Consider the following 23,068-nt stretch of genomic DNA (forward strand, 5'->3'; position numbering starts at 1 on the left):
AATTGAACAATAAACTCCTATTTGCTATTATTTGCTATATATTCTAAATAGTATCAAATCAATAGGTGCAGTAAATATGTATGAGGTATTTTTTACATGGAGAATTAAATTTACAATAAATATGTCACGGTTTGTTACTTAAAATCCATTTTCTGCCAAGTAATCTCCATAAAAACCTTATCTGAGAGTGCGGACTATCTTAAAGTTAATATTAAGAGCTCAAATTTTCAGGGAATTTTTTTTAACGATTTGAAAGCGTTTAAGGCCCTGGGAGCAAAGAAATTCAAGAAAATGCATTTTAAGGACCACCCTAAGGTACATGCCCCAGATGAAATACCTACAATTGCATGCTGACATGTAATCTAGGTAACGAGTGATACTCCATGGTAATACGGTCGAAACCAAAGCCAAAAACCTAAAAAAATGTCACTTTCCGAATACCACGCAATTGCAGAGGAATTTTATGCCTGACTATGATTTAAGGTGCTGCACATTCCGGAATTGCTAGAATAATGATTTCTGTTCTGGACGCAAACGGTCACAAGTTAGCTCGAGGCTTTGTGACCAATTCTGGCGAGCATGATTCGTGTGCAACTGACATAAACGTAGATCAACGTATCCATCACGGATGGATGTGTTCCGAGAGTTACGTTGTTGCAAGATTTGGTCATCCATAAAAATTGATTACGCGTTTGCATTTGATTCGTGTTTGCTATTTCAGCAAGTTTTCCTTGCTTGATGTATTTCGTGATTGTTTGCGGGTGCCCAATTTCAAAAATTCAAACAACAGTCAAAAAAAATTGACATGTAGGTAGTATGTACGAGTAGTGTAGCCACTGACTTTATGAATATTGTTTAATTGCTTTCGAAATTAAATGTAATTTGCAACGAAACTGAATAAACTTTCTCAGAATAGTAAAAATTTCTTTTGTTGTAATTTTATAATAACTTTGTGATGCGCACTATTATTTGGTTTCCCAAGCAAATAGCGATATTAAAAATGCTGGGATCAGTTCGCCCTTTGCAGCATTACGTTTAGTTCACTGATACGCGATGTAATGTAACTTCATTATTTTACTTCCATTATTACTTCCCGGTTTCCGCCGCGTGTATGTGTTTCTGTGTGGCCCTGTGCCGCAGCGAAATCACAAAATGCGTTTATTTGAAATTATCCGCGAAGGTCGGGCCCGAGAATGGAAGTCTCCGGATGGATGCCTTCCGGCTGCTTTTCAGCTGATGCGAAAAGGATTATGCAAAGCGGACGTAATGAGCAAAATTTATATTGAAATCGTCAACACCAAACCAGTTCTGAAAATTTGCGAAGAATGAAAACGTAACGTTATAATGTAACATAGTGCAAGCACAGTTTTCCAACCACTATTCAACAAGATGACGTTGAAGTCGAAGCATTTTATATTGACAATTTCAATGTATTTTTTAAAATTTATTTTTACTAGTTAAAATTAAAATATGTCGAATATAACAATTTGTGCAGTGTCGAAACAAACTCACGATTGCTACAACCTTGCAGTGCAAAAAAGGCGAGCTGATAACACGATAAGTAAACATTGACATTCAATTTTCAATCGTGTATACTGCGACGTATACAAATATCTAACTAACAACACTGCGTTCAACAACAAAAACTGAGTCAAAAAAATTGAAAAATAAAAAAAAAACCAACATTACGCAATTCAATGCAATTTTCGGATTGTGTTGCAACGGGTGGATCAACGACTCAACAACAATCAGTTTATTAGCAAATATTATATTTATTCAATTACTAACTTTAGATAAAAATTTGAACCAACTTTGATACCCATTGATGAACCTTATGCAACATTGACCTAATGGCCAATTTGTTAATTAAAATATATATCGTTTGTTAGTATTCTACAAATTAATTAACATCTAATTTTGTACTGTACTTTATGCCAGTTTATATTCTATGAAATGTAACAGCATATTAAAATGAATACTTCGACCGATTTACACCATTCCGGGATTAGAATTTTAATAATTAATAAACAAGCGTAAACAATCGAGGCATAACCGGAAACGTTTCTGCACACTCGTTTGGTTTTTGATATTAATTAGTTATTGGTTGTTCATATACCTGTTGGTCAATTAAAATTATGAACTAATTTCAGAGTATCTCAAGCTTGCATTCTTTTTTATGCGTGCCGCACACTTTTAGCTCAATTAATGGGCTATAAACTACAATAATTCAATGTAGCGTGCGGTGGAAATTTATGTCGATTAAATGGAGGCAATTTTTCTGTTGCTTGCGTTCTATGCTTTTGTGCTTAAGCTTTTGTGCCGTTAGAAACATTTAGAACACCATTTTGCCTGCCCGAGAACTAGATAATTTATATTTTCTCATTGGGTGGATATTTCATAGTTTCAATCTGTTCTCTGTATCAAAAACATGTATAAATTTGGGAATCAAAGGACATTTTTTAAATCACCCACGACATTAGATTAATATACTTTTAACGTCACCTCAACGTGAAAATAGAGTGGAAGAAAAAAATAGTGTAAGCATCACGTCTCTAAACGCTGTTAAATACTGGATAAAAACTCGCTACTAAGGCCGTGACTAAAGTAGTTTATAGAGCTCCCGCATGTGTCGGTGCAGTACAAGGCTATATGAAACCTACTCTTATGTATTTAACATTGCCCAATAGAATGCGAAAACCATTAAAAGTTTGAAATATAAAAGTTCACTAACAGAAATCTATACGTGAAAATAGAATGAATGTAGAAAAACTTGCGTGTGGATCACTCTGCTATACTTTCGTAAACACTCGGTTTATTACACGATCGCTTCGCACGTGCTTAAGCAATCTGGTGACTAAAGTGCGGTTTAGTCCACTGGACACTTAATATACTATTTCCGTATAAGTGCGTTCTACTTTTTGCTTTGACTTTTATATGCCCAGAAGTGTATTTTGAAAGTTTAATTTGCAATATAAAATGTATAAATGTAAATAAAAAATTACCGATTAAATGACATTTAAATCCAGATTAATTAGTGGCACTTTTATTAGTGGTATAAAAGTGCAGAAACATGTTGCATGAAAATGCGACAGAAACATGCTACCGTAGAACATTCGTTTTCATCATGTAAAAATGTTGGCCGTTTAATGCATGAAAATGTTCTGCGTCGTATCGTTCTAAACTGCTCCGTGCGCAGATGTTTCATACAGTCACAATCCGTTTGCTCGTAAAATTTTGTTGTATTCTATTATTTTGTGGATTGCTTTTTTTGTTCTCTTCACATTCGTAAAAAATACATACGGTACAACGTATAGTATTAATTTGTTATTCACTGAATTCCACTTTTTATTTGCATTTCTTATGCGAAATGATTTTTGTTTCGATTATTAGCATATCAATATTATTTATCACATAGTATTTATTGTTTTTATCACATATAGGTACTATCAATATGCATTTATTCCTATAGAACACGGAATATCTCAATTTAGAATCCCATTTCATTAAATTGTCAACGACAGATTCGTGTTTTCGATGTTCAATTTATAATAAAATGTTTAAATATCAAAAATATATTAAAATACCATTTATTTTAATATAATATATTTTTATATTCAGCAGTTGTGAGTGCGTATCTTTTCACCAACATAAAAAAAGTCAAGATTGAATTTCTACAATTGATTTTTGTCCATTTGTAACAGTCGAAAATTAGCACTTACGAGTAGTACCACTACCTGGCAGTGAATTATAAACTGTGAGCAGACTCATGTTTGCTACATATCAAGTTTGCTGCAATTGCTACATGGATTTGTTCTCACCTAACCTTTATTGTGCCATAAATACTCAACCATAATGCAATAACCAAATATTGAAATTTATTAATTAAATAGCGAAGTAAAAATATGCTTCGTATAAATATAACTTCTGGCATGATATTTAAATAGTCAACATAAATCAACTTTTACTTAATTATTGCAGATTGTTTCACTCAACTCGCATTCTTTATTAATTATTGTTTTTCACATCAAATTGATTTCATAGTTAAACAATACAAAATGATTCAAGAAATAAATGTGAAACTTTGTTATTCATTTTGTGTAAAGCATTCATCCAACGCGTTGTGAAATGTGTAGCGACAGGCAATAATTAATTGTCTCGTCAAGTCATCTAGTTGTCTATTCATGCTAATTGCTTTGTTTTTTTCAATATTGATTCATTTTGTGCGATTGTTTTGTTCTGTTCGTTTCCACACTTTTAGTTCCCCATTATTCACGTTCTGTTCTACCATTCACGCTATTGTTATTAATCAAATATTTTAATTGTGTTAATTGCAATTAACAATAAAAACATACACCATTGCGGAGTACCGCATGCCACGATAAATGTTTGCACACCTGAAAGCCGAAAGCAATTTCGAATTACACTACGAGTAGTTCGCATGTGCGGAAAAAGAAACCACAAACAAAGCAATATAAGATTTAGAAGCAGAGTGCAAAAGAGGTTTTGTCGTGATAATGCTACAGAGTGCACAAAATTCTGTATTGGTGTGGAAAATATTTTGTTTAACTATCTATTTTAGTTCTACGTTTACGTGTTTGGTACTTGCCAGAATAATTGCGTTGTCAGCTGTACATTATGAATTGTGTCGTGGTGCAGTTGAAGATGAAATAATATTGGATTGAAATGAAATTGCATTCGTACACATTGCCATCTAGGGCGATTGTGTCGATGTTCTTGTTTGCTCTACCAACGCAGATAAATATGAAGGTACTCCCAATCTGGTCTCTCCGTTAAATTCCGGTAATGCCATATCCGTACTGCACTGCCGCCACAAACACCTACATAGTCAACATTAACAAACGAATTTTGTTTTCTATTTGTCGTTTTAGGCATGAGGTTTTGATCAACATGCAGCATCGTATGGCTAACAATTGCATATGTGTAACATATAACGGTTTTTTAAAATTACAATTAATTATTGCTTCATCAATGTTTATGAAACATGAATTAAACGGATAAACATGAATTATGTATATTATTATATTTTATTTCATGGAAGCATATTCTGAAGGGACACTGTTTTAAATACTTTTTCAAAAATTTGGAAGGAATTATGAAAGTAATTTCAATTTTAAACCTAACGTAGGTTGAATCGGCATTTGAAAAGTTAAGTTAACTTAGATATAAATCGAAACAGGGACAATGAATTGAATATAAGTAGCTTTGGTACAAATATATACTCCTTTTTTTGCTTCGGTTTTTTATTACTTTGTCTAATAATATTATCATAACGCTTCATTGTGAAGTTTATTTTAACTTCAGGCGAGTCACTTTAAGTGAAATATGTTAGCACCTTGGCAGTGAAGGCTCGGCTTCGAGGGAATGTCGTTAAAGAGGAAATATGTTGTCATAAAGCTGGGGTACTACACCCAAGAAGCAGTCGAAAAGCTGAGTGGAAACTGGAGTACCGATGCACGTATATGAAGGGTAGTGTTGTGGAAATATGTGATAAAGAAAATATAAACCGGGTGTGAAGGAATACTCTGAGTTCGAGGTACGTCTGGAAAATATTCTACTAGGTGCAGGAATTATTTTATATATGACAAGTTTTTCAGTGGTTTAGTACATGTTTAAATTAAAGTTAGTAGTAAATTTATATTTTGAAACAAAGAATTCAGATACTTAATATTAAATTTTACTTATCAAGAATTTGTTTGCAGTTTTCTATTTTTTTTTCGTTCTTATTACTACTTAAAAGGCATAAAATATTATCCAAACCGTTATGTTTTGTATTTCAACTTTGTACGCAACTACCATGTGGAGTAGACAGAGCGAAGCTTGCTGCTGTTGTCGCAATAACTGAATTTATTATGAGCTGCCTGTAATTATGCATGCAGCGATCGTTTTCATCGCATTGCAAAACCGGGAAACACCGGGTTGGCACAGCAGGGGGCTTTTAAAAAGCTTTCTTAATACTTCAGAAGTTTACTCTCCTTGCAGTTTTTATAATACTGGCAATGCTTTTTCAACTTGTTACTCGTTCTGTACGTGAGCTTGAAGCACACACTAGTTTGAAGAGACTGGCTTAATACCGACCAATATTTACCATGGAAAATTTGAGTTTTCTTTAAGGATTGGATAGATTTTACAGAAGAAGATTTTAAGGCCTTAAGTGGTTGCTTAGTTTTGCATCATAGTTTATTTATCTTTTTTACACATCTTTCTTCCAACGAAGTTATTAGTACGTGTTTGCTACATTCTGGAAAAGTATTTAGTACTGACGAAACTGTGGTGTACTGACGAACAGACTCTGAACGAATTGAAAATTGTTAAAGTTGAATTACACCAAAAAGGGAGTGGAAGAGTAGTCGATGACAGCAAAATAGCGCGGGCTTACATATTCATTATTCAAGGACTTGAGCTGCACCGCTTTGCTTTCTTTTTGGCTGCTACAACCAACCCTCATGTTTTGTTCCTTTTTGAATTGGCGTGTCTTGTTGTGCGTTGCAAATTTTTGATTTATTTCCATGGCTATCGAATATTCTTCAAACCGTCTCCACCTTAATAACCTTTTTGTTATTCTGCACAGTTTTCTTGGATAAATATATCTATTGCTTCTAGAATTCGTTGAATTTGAGAAAATATTATGTTAGAAAATTGGGGAAAAGGCGAATGTGAATGTGGTCTAAAAAATTCAGACGGAAAAACAAATACGTGACTTGGATGTAGATAACAATTAGATTACCATTTTATATAGGTATACTTCCTAATAGTTTTAAAGTTATAAAATTGACGATGCATATGACGGCATTGTCATTACAATGGCTAATGTTTCTGTGCTATTTTTGAAACAAAATATGCTACTTTTTTTTCCATAATTGCATTGTTGTATACACCAATAGTATACATAATTGCAAGAAACAAATATGTGTTTGATTCACACATTAGGAAGTTCATTTTTACTTGTTGTGAAACAGTATACGAGTGGTTTTGCCTCTGCCGTATATTTCTCAACTATAATTACGCTTTTTATTTCGTTCCTATTTTATCTTTGTTTTTTTTTTATGTTTCACTACTATGCGAAGTTGCAACTCAGTTCGAACGTGAACCACCACAAATGTAAAATAAATGTACCTACTAAAAGTAAAAATACAACATTTTATTTTGTTTCAAGATTATTTCCAACTGTATACTGCACATTACTTGCGCTTTCATTTTCACTACACACGTCTTCTTGGTAATGACATTTTACTTTAATGTTCAAGAGCAAAATTTAGATTCTTCAACTTTACATGAAAATCTCATAATGATATATGATAAACTTAATTTTGTGTAGCTCTTGTGAATGTTTCAAAGCGCGTTCCAATTTTAACCAATTAAAATAATTTTTAAGCTGAAAAATAATTTCACTATATTTTTGTTTTTGTTCCACTTGGTAATACTTTAAATAACTTGAATTCTACCCAAAACTTTCCAGAAAGTTGTTTGAACGCGAAGATTGTAAAGAATTGTCGTGGATAATTCCTCGAGCTTTGGCTTTCGTTTCGGTCTTCACTCAGTTCATCGTGTTAGCGCGCGACTCGAATATGTGAGAAACTGTTTGATGAAATCCTGTTTTCTCAAGGATATATTATTTTTTATACGTGTCTTTAGTAATTTTGCGTGCAGTGTTTGATATCTTCATAAGTCTTTAGCATTTCATGTTGATTGCTTCATAACTACAGCAGTGCTATCTATTGTACGTAGTAATTAAAATTTATTTTAATCTGACGGGGTGTGTGTGAGACATATACGAGTATATAAAACTCAGCCCTTCGCTCGAGTTTTTATCACTGTAAAGAATCACTAAGGAAAGTAGAACATCAGAAACTCGCGTGCACTTGATGCAATACGGTGAGGGCAGCGGAAAATAGGTTTACGACTATATTTTACAAAACTGCAAGGCCCATCTGAAGATTCATTTCTATTTATAGCAGTACAATTGTGGGCGCATCCCAACAACCCTTTGGCACACTTCTCTCAATCGCAATGCGGCGTCTTGAGTGTCATTCTCGAGATCACAACTTTCAGCGAGCCGACGTAGTTCTACCGCACTCACTGTTGGCTTTAGCGCTTATTGCGATGATCTTCTTCTTCTTCTTCTTTTGTAGGCATATTGCCTGTTCCTACTTCAGACAGGGTTTAGGTGGTCGCTCCATCTCTTTCGGGGTCTTCCCAGGGATCGCTTTCCCCTTGGCGATTTGTCCCTGGCTATTCGGACTATTCTGGTTTCGTCCATCCGTTCTATGTGTTCGTTCCACTCGATTTTGCGTCTTTTGCACCATTGTGTTATGTCTTCTATGTTGTTGCACGCTCTTCTGATGTCTTCGTTCTTTATCCGGTCGAGCAGTGTTTTGCCATCTATGTTTCTTAGTGTCCTCATTTCCGCGGTGGTGAGCAATCTCTGTGTGGTTGTCGTCTCTGCACGCGTTTCTGCCGAGTATGTAAATATGGGCCTGACTACTGCCTTGTAGATGGAAACTTTCGTCTCTGTTCTTAGATGTTTGTTGTCCCAAATCGTGTTCCTTAGGCATCCTGCTATTCTCAGGCCCTTTTCAACTTGCTCTGCTACTTCTTTTCCACTCCTCCACTGCTGGATATGTTTATACCAAGATATCGGAACTCGCTCACTTGTTGTACGATTTGTCCATCGACTTCAAGTTTGCATCTTATTGGATGTGGTGCGATGACCATGCATTTGGTTTTTTCTGTTGCTATCTCCATGTTGAGGGCTTTGCTGGCAATGTTAAACTGGTGAATCATGCGTTGTAGGTTGTCTTCGCTATCGGAAATTAGCACGGCATCGTCCGCGTAGCACACAACTTTCAGCTCTTTCCCCCCCATCTGGTATCCTTTACAGCGTCGGACTCTTGCAATTATCTCTTCCATGATGAAGTTGAATAGCAGGGGGCTTAGGGAATCGCCTTGTCTTACCCCTGTTCCTACTTTTATGGGGTCTGTGCGTTGTTCGGCTATTGCTAGTTGCAGTTCGTTGTTGTTGTAGATGTCCCTTATAGTATTGATGATATCAGATGCGATGTTTCTTTTTCGGAGTATGCTGGTTATGTCTTGGAGCTGCACTCTGTCAAACGCTTTCCTTAGGTCCACGAAGGAAAGAAAAGCCGGTTTGTTCCACTCCACGGCTTTTTCCTTCACCTGTCTTATTATGAATATTGCGTCGTTACAGGACCTTCCTTTCCTGAAGCCCTGTTGTTCGTCTGATAGTGTGGTGTGTGCTAATATCTTGTTCGCTAGTAATCGAGTTGTTAGTTTCAGGGTGGTGTTTAGCAGAGCTATTCCTCGATAGTTGGATGGTTCTTGCTTATCTCCTTTCTTAAACATCATTATTAGTGTGCTCAATTTCCATTCAGTTGGTACTCTCTGATGCTTCAGGATGATGTTGATAAGTTTCGTAATTTCGGCCGCGAGCACTTCTTCGCCGTATTTCAGGAGGTCATTGGGTATTCCGTCCGGGCCACTGGCTTTTCTGTTTCTGAGTTTAGCGAGTTCTGTTTCCACCTCAGATATGCTTACTATGGTTGGTTCATCAGGTTGTATGTTGACTGAGATATTAGGTTTCTCCTGGTTTGTGTCCCGGTATAGATGTTTGATGTAGTTTATCCAGGTCTCTTTGTCTATTCCCTTTGCTTGTACCAGTTCTGTGAGCTCTTTTCTCTGGTTTCTTATGGTCTTCCATACTGTCTTTTGGGTTCCATAGAAGTCATGTTCTAGTTGTTTTGAGAAGATCCTCCAGTGTTCGGATTTCGTCTTCCGTACTAACTCGTGCGTTTCTCTGCGGATTTGTTTGTAACTTTCGTATGATTCTTGCGTTCTTTGCGTGAGGTGTTGAATGTGTGCCTGCTTTTTTTTCCTTGCATTTCATTTTGATTTCCTCGGTGAACCATGGAGTTCTCTTAGCAAAAGGATTCGGTTTCTTGATGATCTTCCTGCCTAGCGCTTCTTCGGCAGCCTGTTGTATGTTGCTTTTCAGCCTTTCCCATGCCGTATCAACGTTATCTCCTTCTTGTATGTTGTTGTTTGTAACTTTCTCCTTCAGTCTGTTTGCATATAGTTCTCTGGTTGTTTGGTCAGCTAGTCCTTCTGTTTTTATTTTTGTGCGCTCTTCGCATGTTTTTGCTTGTTTCTTTTGGAGGGATATTAGTCTCAGCTTCCCAATCACGAGGGCATGATCGCTTCCTATGTCTGCCGAGGTTAAGCTTCTTACATCTAATATGCTGGTTGGTGGAATTACTCGGTTTGTCACAATGAAGTCGATTGTTGATGTGTGTCCCCTTGAGTTACAATACGTGTGTTTGTGTTGTTGTTTGTGTTCGTAATATGTGTTATTTATTCGTAGTTCGTTGATTGTGCATAGGTTAGTCATCAGCGTTCCATTTTCGTTTTCTGTTTCCTCGTTGAATCTCTGCTTAACTCCGGGTATGATTCTGTTGCCAATCCTTGAGTTAAAGTCTCCTAGGATGATAGTCGCTTCGTTCTTATGGCTGTCTAAAACATGTTGCAGTGAGTTAAAGAATTCTTCTCTTACGTCTTGGGGTCTGCAGTTTTCTGGAGCGTAAATACTTATAATGTTGGTGCGTTTCCTGTCTAGCAGCAGTTTTGCGTGTATTATTCTGGCTGAAACGTACGTGATGTCTATAATGTGATCTACTAACTTTTGTGAAACATGATTGCGACTCCTTTTTTTGCTCGCTCGTTCCTCTCTACACCGCTGTATGCTAGTAGATAATCTCCAACTACTGCCTGACCTTTTCCCTTTTTCTTAGTTTCTTGAAGTGCGCAGATATCAATGTGGTGGTTTCTTAATTCTTGCTCCATTTCTTGGTCTCTTCTGTTGAGCGATTTTATGTTCCATGTGGCGATTTTAAGGTTATGTTTTGTAATCTTCTCTTTGTCCGTGTACTTTGCTTGGGTTGTCGTCGTTGATCTGTCCGTAACCGAGGCCCTTGTCTGGTTCTATGAGCACTGATGTTTTTTACGTAGGGTAGGTCGCTGGCCTCACCCTACAACCCTCCTTCTTTGTCCGGGCTTGGGACCGGCGTCGGTGTGTGATGCAGCGACGGCGAAGTTTGCGATGATGAAATATTCAATGCAATCCGTCCCCACTTTCGACGCCTGCGAGTTTCGATTTGCATATGTATGTTACGGCGATTTCCTAGACTGGGTCGGGTTCAATCAACTTTATCTGCTTGCAAAAATATTCATAGATCAAAAGTGAAACCTATTTCAAAGTAAAAAATATTATATATAATAATACGGTGACTGTTTGATCTACATATATATGCTCATGTTTCCACTTGAGAATTTAGTTGAATAATTCATGGAATACCTTCTAATTATTTTTGTTTTGGTTTTAAATCTAGTTAAAAAGTTTCAAACTTTTTTTTCTATTGATACACATACACTAGGCTGCTGCTCGATTTGAAAGCATGCTGTCGAAAGCAGTATTCATTTTCGTGGATGTTTTTTTCACTTTCGATAACAGTTGCATTACGTTGCGCCCTTGCGCCCTACCTACGTTTGCCTTGTCGTACCGCTTGATGTTTGCACCATGGTTGGCGGCGACGCTGGTGGGAGCACAGACCCTTTGGAATAATGAACCTATTTCCAGGCCATTACACCCCACGACTGGGTGCTGTCGGTGCCGCCCATGCATATCTAAAGTAAGCCCTTGTCATGCCACGCACCACCATGCACGGCTCGTAACCTGATTGCAATTCGTTTTCTTCACAATGTGGAATACTTTATGAATAGGCTTAATTTTATACGTTTTGCTGTCTTCTTTTATCCATGGCTTAAGTTACTGGGAGTTAATGGTACTCGTGATGATAAAATGCCTTATTACAAAAATTCGTCTTTTATATATTAGTTTGTTTTTGCTAGGCACTGTAATAATCAAATGAGCAAAAAATGTAGCTTAAGTTACATGACTTCTCATAAAGCTGAAAATTTGTTGACATTGAGATTATTTTGATGCGTTTTCCCCTAATATTCCCAATGTTTTCTGATAGCCGTTTGAAATATTACTCCTCATTATATGCTCAATACCTGAAATATATATACAACACGCTCAACTTTGGCTGTGGTTTTGATTGGTTACATGATCTATAATTTTCGAGCGATTTTTGAATTGTTATTAGGTATAATATTAACCTCTTCAAATTTTCAGCACCATGTGAATAAATTTAACTTGTTCGACTTTTTTGCAAATATAACTGTGCTACACACAGACACTTAAATTAATAAACATTATGTATTATGTACACTATATACTATGCACAAATAAAAAGAGCAGGTATTAGAACCGTGTTTACAACTGACTCATTAAAGTTGGTATTTTTACCAAAAACAATTATTTACGACCGTGCAAACTCGCACTTTGTTATTGCAATATTTGTATTTTATGGTTGGTTTAACCTTCTATTGAGTTAAGTCAGCTCTTAACTTCATGCTGCTTGCCAGTGTGCCACTGATAGTGATGAGCAATTTCCCTTCGGGCATGCAGTTTCAAGGATTGCCGTGCTTTCCATCAGCCATTACATTTCCGCTTAGATAAAGCGCATAACATGTGGTGGCAGCTCACGATTTCTCATTCCAATGTAGCACTTAGCCCACTCATATTACCTATATCTGTCCATCAATAAAAAAAAATATAATTTATATGTTCACATATTTGTTTGCGATGTGCCTAATGCCTTGTACTTAGTAGGTATAAACTAACCGTTTAGGATGTAATAGTTTGGCCACACATTTTATATCAAATGCAGAACATCTGATTACGAGTGGCTCAAAAGGTATTACTAAATTACATTTATAATTAAAAAAAAACTGTATTTATACGAAATTTTAGTTTGTGTTAAAATCGTTTGAAATATTACAACATATTTATATACTGTATTTACTGAAGCTAGGCAGGTTGTCATGTAATACCTACTAACCATGGTCCCCAGTGTCGTCTGCGGCGTGTAAACATTGTATATAATTATATTCATTACAATAATTCACGACGTGACAAGTGACAAGTTTGAGTTTGTTCTGGTTTTCCAAATTAAACATACCTACACGCGTTGCTTGTTATCAAGTTCAGCAGCTGCGTTTAGCATCGATTATTAAATTAGCAGTAAATGTTGCTAATTTAATTAACACCAAAAAATCTCCACTTTAATCAAACCTGGCACTATATATTTATAACATTGGTAAATTTAGAATGGCTGAATAAGTGTTATATTGACGATAAATAATTGATGGAATATATCTCATAGGATGAATAAGATATTGGACAATGATAAACGTAATGTTTTTGTATACAACTCAGACTTTGGCGACGATAGCTCAATTTCGACAAGTGATAAGATAACTATCTGGCTTTGATGAAAGTGCAGTCGGGCTCCATTCTCGTTCGCGTGATAATTTGATATCATCGCGATTAGTTTCCACGACGTATGATTTATTAAAATATATCGCAAACGTCGTGGCACCAGTTCTTTACTAATTTTGCATGTGATTTATTTATTAGTTATAATAAAATTGCCAAATTAGAAGTCATGTAAGTGTGATCGTGAGACTTTTACATTTTTATTTGTGATTTAGTGAAAAGTGCGAGATTTAAAAAGTGTGATGACACCATGACAACCGATTGAGCTCAGCGTAGAATTGTATTCACACGAACGCATTTACACGCGGCCAAATTGCCACGATGTTCCGCGAAACCATTATTGTATAAATTTAACAACAATCATGAAGGATGGTGCGATAATGGCTAATTAACATAACTATTATATGATTCAAATGCGCTTGGCAAATTTGGCGTTTTTATAGGTTAATAGTATTAACTAATTTGTAGCATGATAAGCATATGCACTTCTGGATTAACTAATTTTGCGTTTTTGATTTTAGGTGGAAGATTTTATGTGTGGTACCTGCTCTGCGTCATTTTGAGTACGACGCGTGTGTACATTCCCAATCATAAAGCGATTAGGCGCCGCATATTGCTGCGCCATTCAAACAATTCCGCTGAAAGGACAATAAAGTCTGGTGAAACATACCCCGCTCAAAATGGAGCACTCCGAACTGGTTAAGGACATGGTCATCACCGAACAGATGTCGACGCAGGATCGCCTTCGTCAGGCGAAGCATCGTCGAATGCAGCAGCTTAAGATTTGGCAGATGCGAGAAAGGGAGAACTCGCGCAAAACGACTAAAAAGTCTACCAAAAGGCACATTGTCTTCGATGAAAGCGTTGTGTTATTGGAGGCGGCGGCGAGGAACGACATTGACGAAGGTACGAGTTATATAAGTATACAAACAGCGCGCATTCGAACTCCACCGAAAGGTTTTAGCTTAATTTGCATTTTTTTCATCTATTTAATTCTCCTAACTTTTAACTTCAGATTTATTAATTCATATTGAATGAACAATTTTATAAAAATGTGGACGGATTATACATATATTCACTTGAAGATAAATTCGCTAGATAGATAAGTAGCGAATATTTTCTACATTGTTTTACATTATTTCGAATAATACTTTGAACATTCCAAAACATTAGTTTTCGCATTTTTGGTTCATCAAAAAACTTGATGGCTGGGATGTATTCCAATTTAATTGTTTTATTTGAAATGCGCAACTCACAAACAAACTAGGAATTTCAATTAATCATTTTCGGGGTTTCTTGGCACATGAAAACAATACAGAACAAGTCGTGTAAACCACCGTGCAACCGGCTAATCACCAAACGAGACTAATTCAGCCATTCTGCTATTTGAGGTGACTCTCTGGTGCGGGCACACAACTCATGGCAATACAAAGTTGCTAAATTGACATAAATATATACTACTAATGATAAATACTTATGATAAATCATAAATTTTATTGCTAAACTAGGTAAACATATGAGTAACATTTCTATTTTAGTTTTATGAATTAAATAAATAAGAATTTAATCATGAATATAACTTATCGTTCGATAATAAACACTTGAAGAGTAAAATTAAATATAAAAATAAAAATAATAATTGCATGAAACATTTAATTAAAGCGAATGAAATCAGTTGGGTTTCCATATCGTTTGATATGAATGCATGATAATAAACTTATCTAGACTTGGTGAAAGTTTGGTTTGTTTGTATATCATACACGCTATTAATTAACTCTCTAATTATTTGGCATTTTATCAATGGTTATTAGTTTGTGCGTGCGATTATTTTATTACAATTCAATTAAAGTTCCAGTTATGTACTTATGATATTTAATGAATGAAATAATTACATTTCTACGCCCAGCAATGTTTTTAACCTTAATGGTTCACTTTTTCGAATTACATTATTAAAATGAATCATGAAATCTTCCACTGCAGGTAATTCATTCTGATATGGCCAGGATCAATTTGTAATTAACATATTTTAATCGATATCAGCTTACTTGTCAAGCGCAAAATTGAAAGTAGCATGTATATTGCATAAATTGGAATCTGTCAGTGTAGAAACATAATAGTTGTATTACCTACCATGTTGAAAAACATACAATCTACTCGTATTTTCGAACAAATTTAATAATCAGCGCCACCTCCTTTATATTTATTGTTACTGCTTTACCCAAAAAGTTATTCAATTTTTCATCATTTCAGAGTTGTTTTTATAGTACGTTTGTTCAACTCATAAATAAACAACTTTGCTCTGAAAGGACCCTCTAAAATGCTGAAAGTAGAGTAATTTCGGCTCGAAACTTTGATCGTTTTACCCATTTTGCCATATTTTCGATGCAGCATGGCTTAGCAGTGGTTCGAATCGGAACTTGAATGTACAACACAAGTTTTTCTACCTTCTAGCATGATTGCATGAATCATGAAGTGCACGATTTATTTTGTGGCTGAATTTTTATGCCACATTGATACATGAAAATTGATACTGAAAATGATTCACAATATTTTTCAAATATAGTTTTCCGGCTCGATATCGAAATGTAATTAAACATTAAAGTGGTAATTTATATTATCTTATTTTTCTTCTGTTGGCCTTACGGTCACTATTCACAATTGGCTATTAGCCTGTTTTTTCATTCAGACTTGGCTGGGAACTATGAGCATATACACATTCCCTTTTTGTGGTTGCAAGCCGATGCCAAAGGTGAAGAAGCCTTCTGTCACGACACGAAGTCATCCGTGTTGGTATGGTTGCTAGAGCGTACAGAGATTTTTAAATATCAATTTCCTAGGGAGATTTATATCAAGAACTTTAGTTAAAATGTTTCGAAATTGCAAGGTTTATATAAAAAGTGTTTACTATCGGTAATACGATTTTACTTTTCGTCTCGTCCAATTTTGGTAATATCGGAGCTAACGTCGAATTGCGTCTTCAATTTTCTTTTGTCGCGTCGCTTTATATTGCTGATATTCGATAACACAACTCTAGCAGCACCTTTGTCAGGCTGGGGCTTTCGCTGTAAGTTCTGTGGAGTGTAGAGAAATAAGCGGTAATCCAATTCCCAAATGTGTCAACATGTTTAGCGACAAATTGCACGCGGTGCGGATGAGACTTCTTACATGCGGCATTATCTGGATATATTCAATGAATTGGTGTTTTTCAAACAAATGAATTGATCAAATTGTGAAGCATCTTTTTTTACATCGGAATTATATTTTCAGCTCCAATTATAGTTTATCCGTAATCGAAATGAATTACTTTTTGTCAAAATGGCGATTTTTCTATCAGAATGAAGGTGTCATATTCTCTTGGACGCCAACAGTAAATTAGACTATTGTTTACCCGATCAATTTTTATGAGCCTAAAAGCTCTAATAGCATATTCGAATTGCATCGTTCTTCTACCATTCTTTCGTAAACCAGGATAAGAAAGAAGAATGATTGCGCAAAATTGAGACAAAAAGTTTTCTAAATCATCGATACGGACCGAACGTAAATATAAGAACGACGGCGATAGCGACTGTAGGGAAACGTATTCTGTTTCACATTCTGTTTTACCGTTTCTGCATTGCGGACGCGAATGGCGCTGACGCGTAAACGAGAACATTTCCCAGTCGTGGATTTTTCGAATGGTCCGGGAAGCCACATCTGCGGTTTCCGCTTTAGATTAACTCTCACCCACAAAGTGGATGTTCGAACCTGACTAACGTCTGCGATTTTTCCGATATCGGCATATGCCTTAGAGCTGCTGTTATTTATATTTTTGTTTGTAGATACCATGTCCGAAAAGAGCTATAAATGGCGATATTTGAAAATGAGCAGGTTTAAAAAAATGTGCATGATTTTACCTCTGATAATAAAGTTTCAAAAAACTACCCACATCTCTTGCAACATCACGTAACAATTTTATTAATTGTAATAGTAAATCTAACACTTTTGTTTGTATTTATTATTAAATTTGCCTATAAACAATATGTGCTAAATTAAATGTTTAAAAAAACTTTGGTTTACTACTGTATGTCGTGATTGAGAAAGGTAATTCTTCTGTAGGCTTTCTACATTCACAGGTCATGAAAAGTAGATTTTTAAACTGAATTAGTTAATGTAGAAGTTGAAAATTAGCTGTTTAGTTTGTAACTAATATAATATGGGCCAAGTTAATCTATTAGGGAAACTTTATGACATTTTCCCTTAGAAGAGAATGTACGCCACATAACTTGAGAACTTGATCATATATTGTATAAGTAACAATATCTTTATACAGGAAAACCATCTTATGAAAATATTTATAAAGTTAATTTTCAAAGTGTTCTACTTTACTGAGTTTTAAATTCATTATAGATACCCCTACCTTGCAACTAATAACGTTTAATAACGTTTCTATTGACAAGGATCGCAGGGATGGACGTTAGCTCGTGGTGTAGGACGAGTCCTTGAAACACAAATAATTCTTAAACTGCTAGATAACAAAGAAAACATTACAAAATAAGCTGCATTATTGAGCAATGTGTCGAATCATCCCGAAGTTTTCCAAACTAAGAATTTTATTTATTTATTTAGTACCCGAAGATAAAATAATTAGTGAACCAGCTTTTGACGTGATTTAACACGCCATTTCAAAAGTTAACAATTCTACTTAAAACATGGCTTACTTTTCGTTTCCCATAGATATGCATTATGTATGCAACATTTCTTTCCCGGTGTGTAGTAAAATTGTATTAATTTTTGGCGAGCAGTGTTCAAACTGTAATTGCGATCAAGATGTTTCACAATGATAATTTTTTCCTCACCATACAGTTGCTCTTCTGCACGCTCAGAGTATCAATTAGTAAGCGAGCTTCCTGCACAATGGAGTGTAATTATTTTCACTTTAATGTGTGATCTTTACGTGATTTTTATTTCCTGATAGCTGGATTATGCTCACCTTTTTGGGTTATTGTGCCATTTTCATTGTAATTTCAGCTTTAGATTTCTGTATTTTGATTCAATGTGAATAAGTAGTATTTATCTGATTGAACCTAGGTTTCTACAATTTTATCACGTTGTAAAATTTTGCGAACCAATTACAGTTTAATACCTTTAAGCCAGGTGAATTTCTTATCATTTGAACCTTTTGAAAATAAATATTTTTCTCACGAATAATTTTTGGCGGATTTGCTATCACCGATCAATTTAACGCATTTAACTATATCTACCCCTTGCTTTCCGATTATATAGTTGTGTTGGTATAGCACTGCAAGATGAAATGGTGAAAAGACAACTGTCATTTACGCCATGTAAGACTTACTCAACTAAACACGCATAGAATTTCGTCGAATTGCGTTTTTTGAGAAAGCGCTTCCTACTTCAACGATTTACGACCTGTTTTAATAACATCAACGAGTTTGCAATACCGTGAGTCGCTTGTTTCGCGCGAACGCAGTTGGCCGCGCTCGATAAATTCGCATGCGTCTTTTGCGCCGTGTTCGAACCAATGGATTATGTAGTTCTGGAAAGTGTTTTATGCTCATTTGCTCAATGCAGAGTAGTGGTATGCAAATCCTACAAGCTTCTGTTGTACACTCTATTACCTGGCCACGTAAAATTGAGGTAATCCATTGTTTGGTTATATTGTCGATGCAGGAAAATGTTACATCGTGGGGAAATTTTGATTTGGACGCGATATCAAAGTCTATCATAAGGTGGCATGCGATCAGCGGATTATGGTTAGTGTGTCAGGATAATTTTTACTGCGCTCATTTTATAGCGGATAATTATTTGTAATGTTGGAATATTTTATATACCTATGCCCTACTTTTCTCTGAACAATAAAATTCTGGAAATTGATTGAGAATGATAATGAATGTTAGTAGCATTAGCAAAAAGGGAAGAAGACTTTTTGCCTAAATAATAGGCTTAAAATATTCATGGTCTAATGTTCTAATTTTACGTTATAATGAAATTATCGAGGTATTTATACTTATAATGAGCAGTAAAAATAACAAATATTTAATAAGTTGTTTTTTTGTTTACAATGCCAGCCTATTTATAAATTTATCATGTTTTGAATAATCTTCTTGTATTGTGTGATTACAGTCCGACGTCTGTTGATGAAAGGCGTCAATCCAAATTCAAGCAACGAGGACGGATTGACGGCCCTGCATCAGTGCTGCATCGACGACAACGAATCGATGCTGCAACTACTTCTAGAGTACGGCGCCAATGTAAACGCGGAGGACAGCGAAAAGTGGACGCCGCTTCATGCTGCCGCCACATGTGGACATTTAAAACTAATCAAGTACTGCAAATATCTTATCTACTCTAATATAAGGTAGATAGAAGTTGAATTATTCCATTTCTTATGTTTTAGAATATTAATAGGGAGAGGGGCAAATTTATTGGCTGTGAACGCCGACGGCAACATGCCGTACGATATTTGCGAGGATGATAAGGCGTTGGACTACATTGAAAGCGAAATGGCTCGGCGGGGAGTTACACAACAGCTGATCGACGACACGCGAGCGCAGACCGAAAAGCGGATGCTGGACGACCTGCAACGCATTGCGGTAAACGGGGGTGATTTGGAAGTGCCGGACGCTCAGAATGCCACACCGGTAAGTTATTGATACTCATTGCTCCAATCTTTCTGTGTTGTCAAAAAAACGTATCAAAGGAATAGATACTTTTTTATGTTCGGATTCTTCCTTAGACATTTCAACAATGGATTAAACTTTCGGTTGCAAAGATATATTTATTCAATTAGACGCAATCCCAAAAGAAGTTTACAGAAGATATTTTAAAATATCAAAATCTCTATGATTGCTTGTTAAAGCTTTTCGTACATCCCATTGTTCAATATTTGAATTGCCTATTTTATAACCTAGTTCGAATTTTAGTTAATTTTTATAATTCTAATTTATTTTTTATATATCTACTGGATGCTCGACAGAGTATGAATGAGTGTAAATGTAAAGAGATGGAAAACTGTCATATTAATTTATGAGATTATAATTTAAGTACCCCCTACATTAAATCAAAGTCCATTACTTAATTTGCACACATACCAGATGTAATCCATTGTAATACTTGCGCTGAAATTAATTAATTTAGCACATAGCGGAGGCTAAGTGAGAATTAATTCCCTACTTTCAACGTCTATTAATATTAATACAGATAATTGAATTCATCAACACGGGATTTATATACGAATACATGAAATTGTGATGATCTTCATTTATACCCGCAATATAAAGCTATGAAAACAATGCCTTGCTGCTAAATGATTTAAGATGGAAATTGATTATGCCGCGACAATGTGTGATTGTAATACGTGTTGAAGACATTGAATGCGATTTGCATACATCTCTATTATACAGCGCTTGAATTTCATGATTATAGTAAGCGAGGAATGAGAATACGTGCTGTAAGAAGAAATCACCTCACAGCATTTCGTTATGTTATTTGAAAGTCTGAAATGATGAGCAGTATTAAGAGTACATTTTCTTTTTTTTCTGGTTATTTGAGTTTATCGAATAGTTTTAACAAATGACAGTTTCAGGAATATTTATAATTTATTCGTTTTCTTTTCTTTACATTTATTTCCCTAAATTTTCAACCCCTCAAGAAAATATTTTGAGTGTTTGAAAGTTAAAATAAATTGTAATATTTTGGAACAAATCTTACTCAGACATTGCGCGATAAATTTTCAAACATTTTATGAGTTCAAATTCTATGAGTTGATTGTGTTGCGTAACTTTTCAGCTTTGCTTTAGACGCTGCCGCTGTCGGAAAATTCGCGTTGAAGGCAGAAAGTCGAAAACATTATGATTAACATTATTCATTCCGAAAGTTTTCCATTACTGAATTCTTCCAAATTAAGGCATGTTCGACAATGGGCTCATATTTTTCAGTGCTCGTTTGCTTAGACTAACTATGTCGATGTGAATTTGAAAACAAAATTATTTCTGCTACAATACTCGTACTTATATTTAACTGAAAAGTTGAAATGCAAAAAGCTATCCATAATTCGGCGAAATTACTATCGGAATCATAATTACATTGAGGAAGGGTCGATTCCAATTAACTGGTAGAAACGATCAGGAATCGAAAGGAATATTAAGCTGTCTTTTAATTTAGAAATTAAATGAAGTTGTATGGACGGGTAAACGCTCTACGAGAGTATGATGGGTCGATGCGTTTCGAGGTGCCTTGACTTGGCTGGCTTTGGAGCTCGTAAATGTCAACCAGGATATCGATTATAAAATACGGATGGGCACTTGGTTTCTGCCCCCACTGAGCCTTTAAGGTGCTAAGATATAGTTAAACGAAACGTTCGGGACCTAAACAATTGTTTGTTTTCGCACACGCTTTTGTAACTGCTTAGACGTAGTTGGAGTCTTTTCTTTGTTTCCAGTGTTTGCTTTTTCCCAATCGAGGTTCAAGCATTTCGCTTTATTTTAGACGCAGCTAACCATTAGTTTTTTTTCGTATGCCCGTGCGCGAGGTTTGAAAACTTTCTTTTTTCCTTGGGAGTTCTGTCTTTTTACTTTGTTTTCGACTCACATATAATGCGAGTTCCTGATTAAACAGTTTCAAGCACATATATTGTTTTTGTACAATGTTTTTCGGCAGTTATGTGATGAGTTGGTTTTCAGACAAAACAGCTAAAAAACGTGTTCGTAAGATTAACGAACCTTGCAAACACACGGCTGCATGGGTCCCGATTTATTTCACGTCTAATTTAGCAAGGGGATTTAATTTGTGTTATTTTTTGTATCTTTTCGGTAATTGAGTAAAAATGGCACTAAATTGTTAACATCTGCTGTGTAGCATCGAAAACAAATTAAAAAGAAATGGTTCGAGTTTTTAGCAACTATGCTATGCAAAGAAAGAAATCACAGTTTTTGTAATATATTCAATTTGTTCCCTTTTATTTCATTTTGCTAAATTGAATTTTAGGTTTACCGCTGAAAAGGGACGCAGAGTTAACACACACGACTTCAACAATTGAAATCGCGTTTTCATGTGTGTTTTTTGCTGAATTTTCTAGGTTTATCGTACCTTCTTTTAATAGCTGCGCGGAGAGCAGGCCTTATATTCTCGACTCTGATGGCGCAGGCGGTTTGTGTAGCCGGCGCCTCCGCAAATTGAATTGATGTTGAAATTGAATTGAATTGGGATACAGTTCGCACTGCCTTTTGAGAATAAATATGAAAAGATATAAATTGAGATAAATCACAATTTATATTTTTTTATTGATTAATGAATATTTTTATTTATTCAATTTAATTGTCTTTTATATTGGAAACAAAATTTCCATTTTCTTTAAGTTTCTTTAGGCCCAAGTTTTAAAAGTAAACAAGTAAATTATTCATCTATACTAATGTATTTAAACAGAGAATTTCTAATTACCTTCATCTACTTTTCCGTGCTTGTGCCTTTAATAAAATATTAATAAATCAAGCACGAAGTAAACAATATTTTCTAACTACATGATTTTGCGAGAAAGCGTAGGAAAACGTAGGAACTTTCATCAAATTAACAACGTATCAGCCTAAGAGGCGAAATGCGATTTTATTGCTCAATCTTTAGCGTTACTATCGAACCCTATAT

General features: G+C 35.4%; 1 protein-coding gene across 3 annotated transcripts in view; it reads left to right on the top strand.

Annotated features, from left to right (window-relative positions):
• MYPT-75D (Myosin phosphatase targeting subunit 75D) overlaps positions 1-23,068 on the top strand; it is a 35,159-nt gene that overhangs the window by 6,091 nt on the left and 6,000 nt on the right. Inside the window, exons 1-4 of one of the 3 annotated variants that reach the window (XM_065304829.1) lie at positions 13,449-13,603; positions 13,954-14,338; positions 19,553-19,754; positions 19,827-20,070. In XM_065304829.1, coding sequence (XP_065160901.1) covers positions 14,113-14,338; positions 19,553-19,754; positions 19,827-20,070 — 672 coding nt within the window. In that variant the 5' untranslated portion in view covers positions 13,449-13,603; positions 13,954-14,112. Of the gene's footprint in view, positions 1-13,448; positions 13,604-13,640; positions 13,876-13,953; positions 14,339-19,552; positions 19,755-19,826; positions 20,071-23,068 lie in introns of those variants that run through there. The other 2 variants (XM_065304830.1, XM_065304828.1) reach the window with 2 other exon arrangements.

This window comes from Atheta coriaria, unplaced genomic scaffold (genome assembly GCF_025399875.1).
Source record: "Atheta coriaria isolate IRGN ID8LTWV9N9 unplaced genomic scaffold, Caltech_Dcor_3.1 hic_scaffold_6_pilon, whole genome shotgun sequence".
In the NCBI taxonomy this organism is placed as follows: domain Eukaryota; kingdom Metazoa; phylum Arthropoda; class Insecta; order Coleoptera; family Staphylinidae; genus Dalotia; species Dalotia coriaria.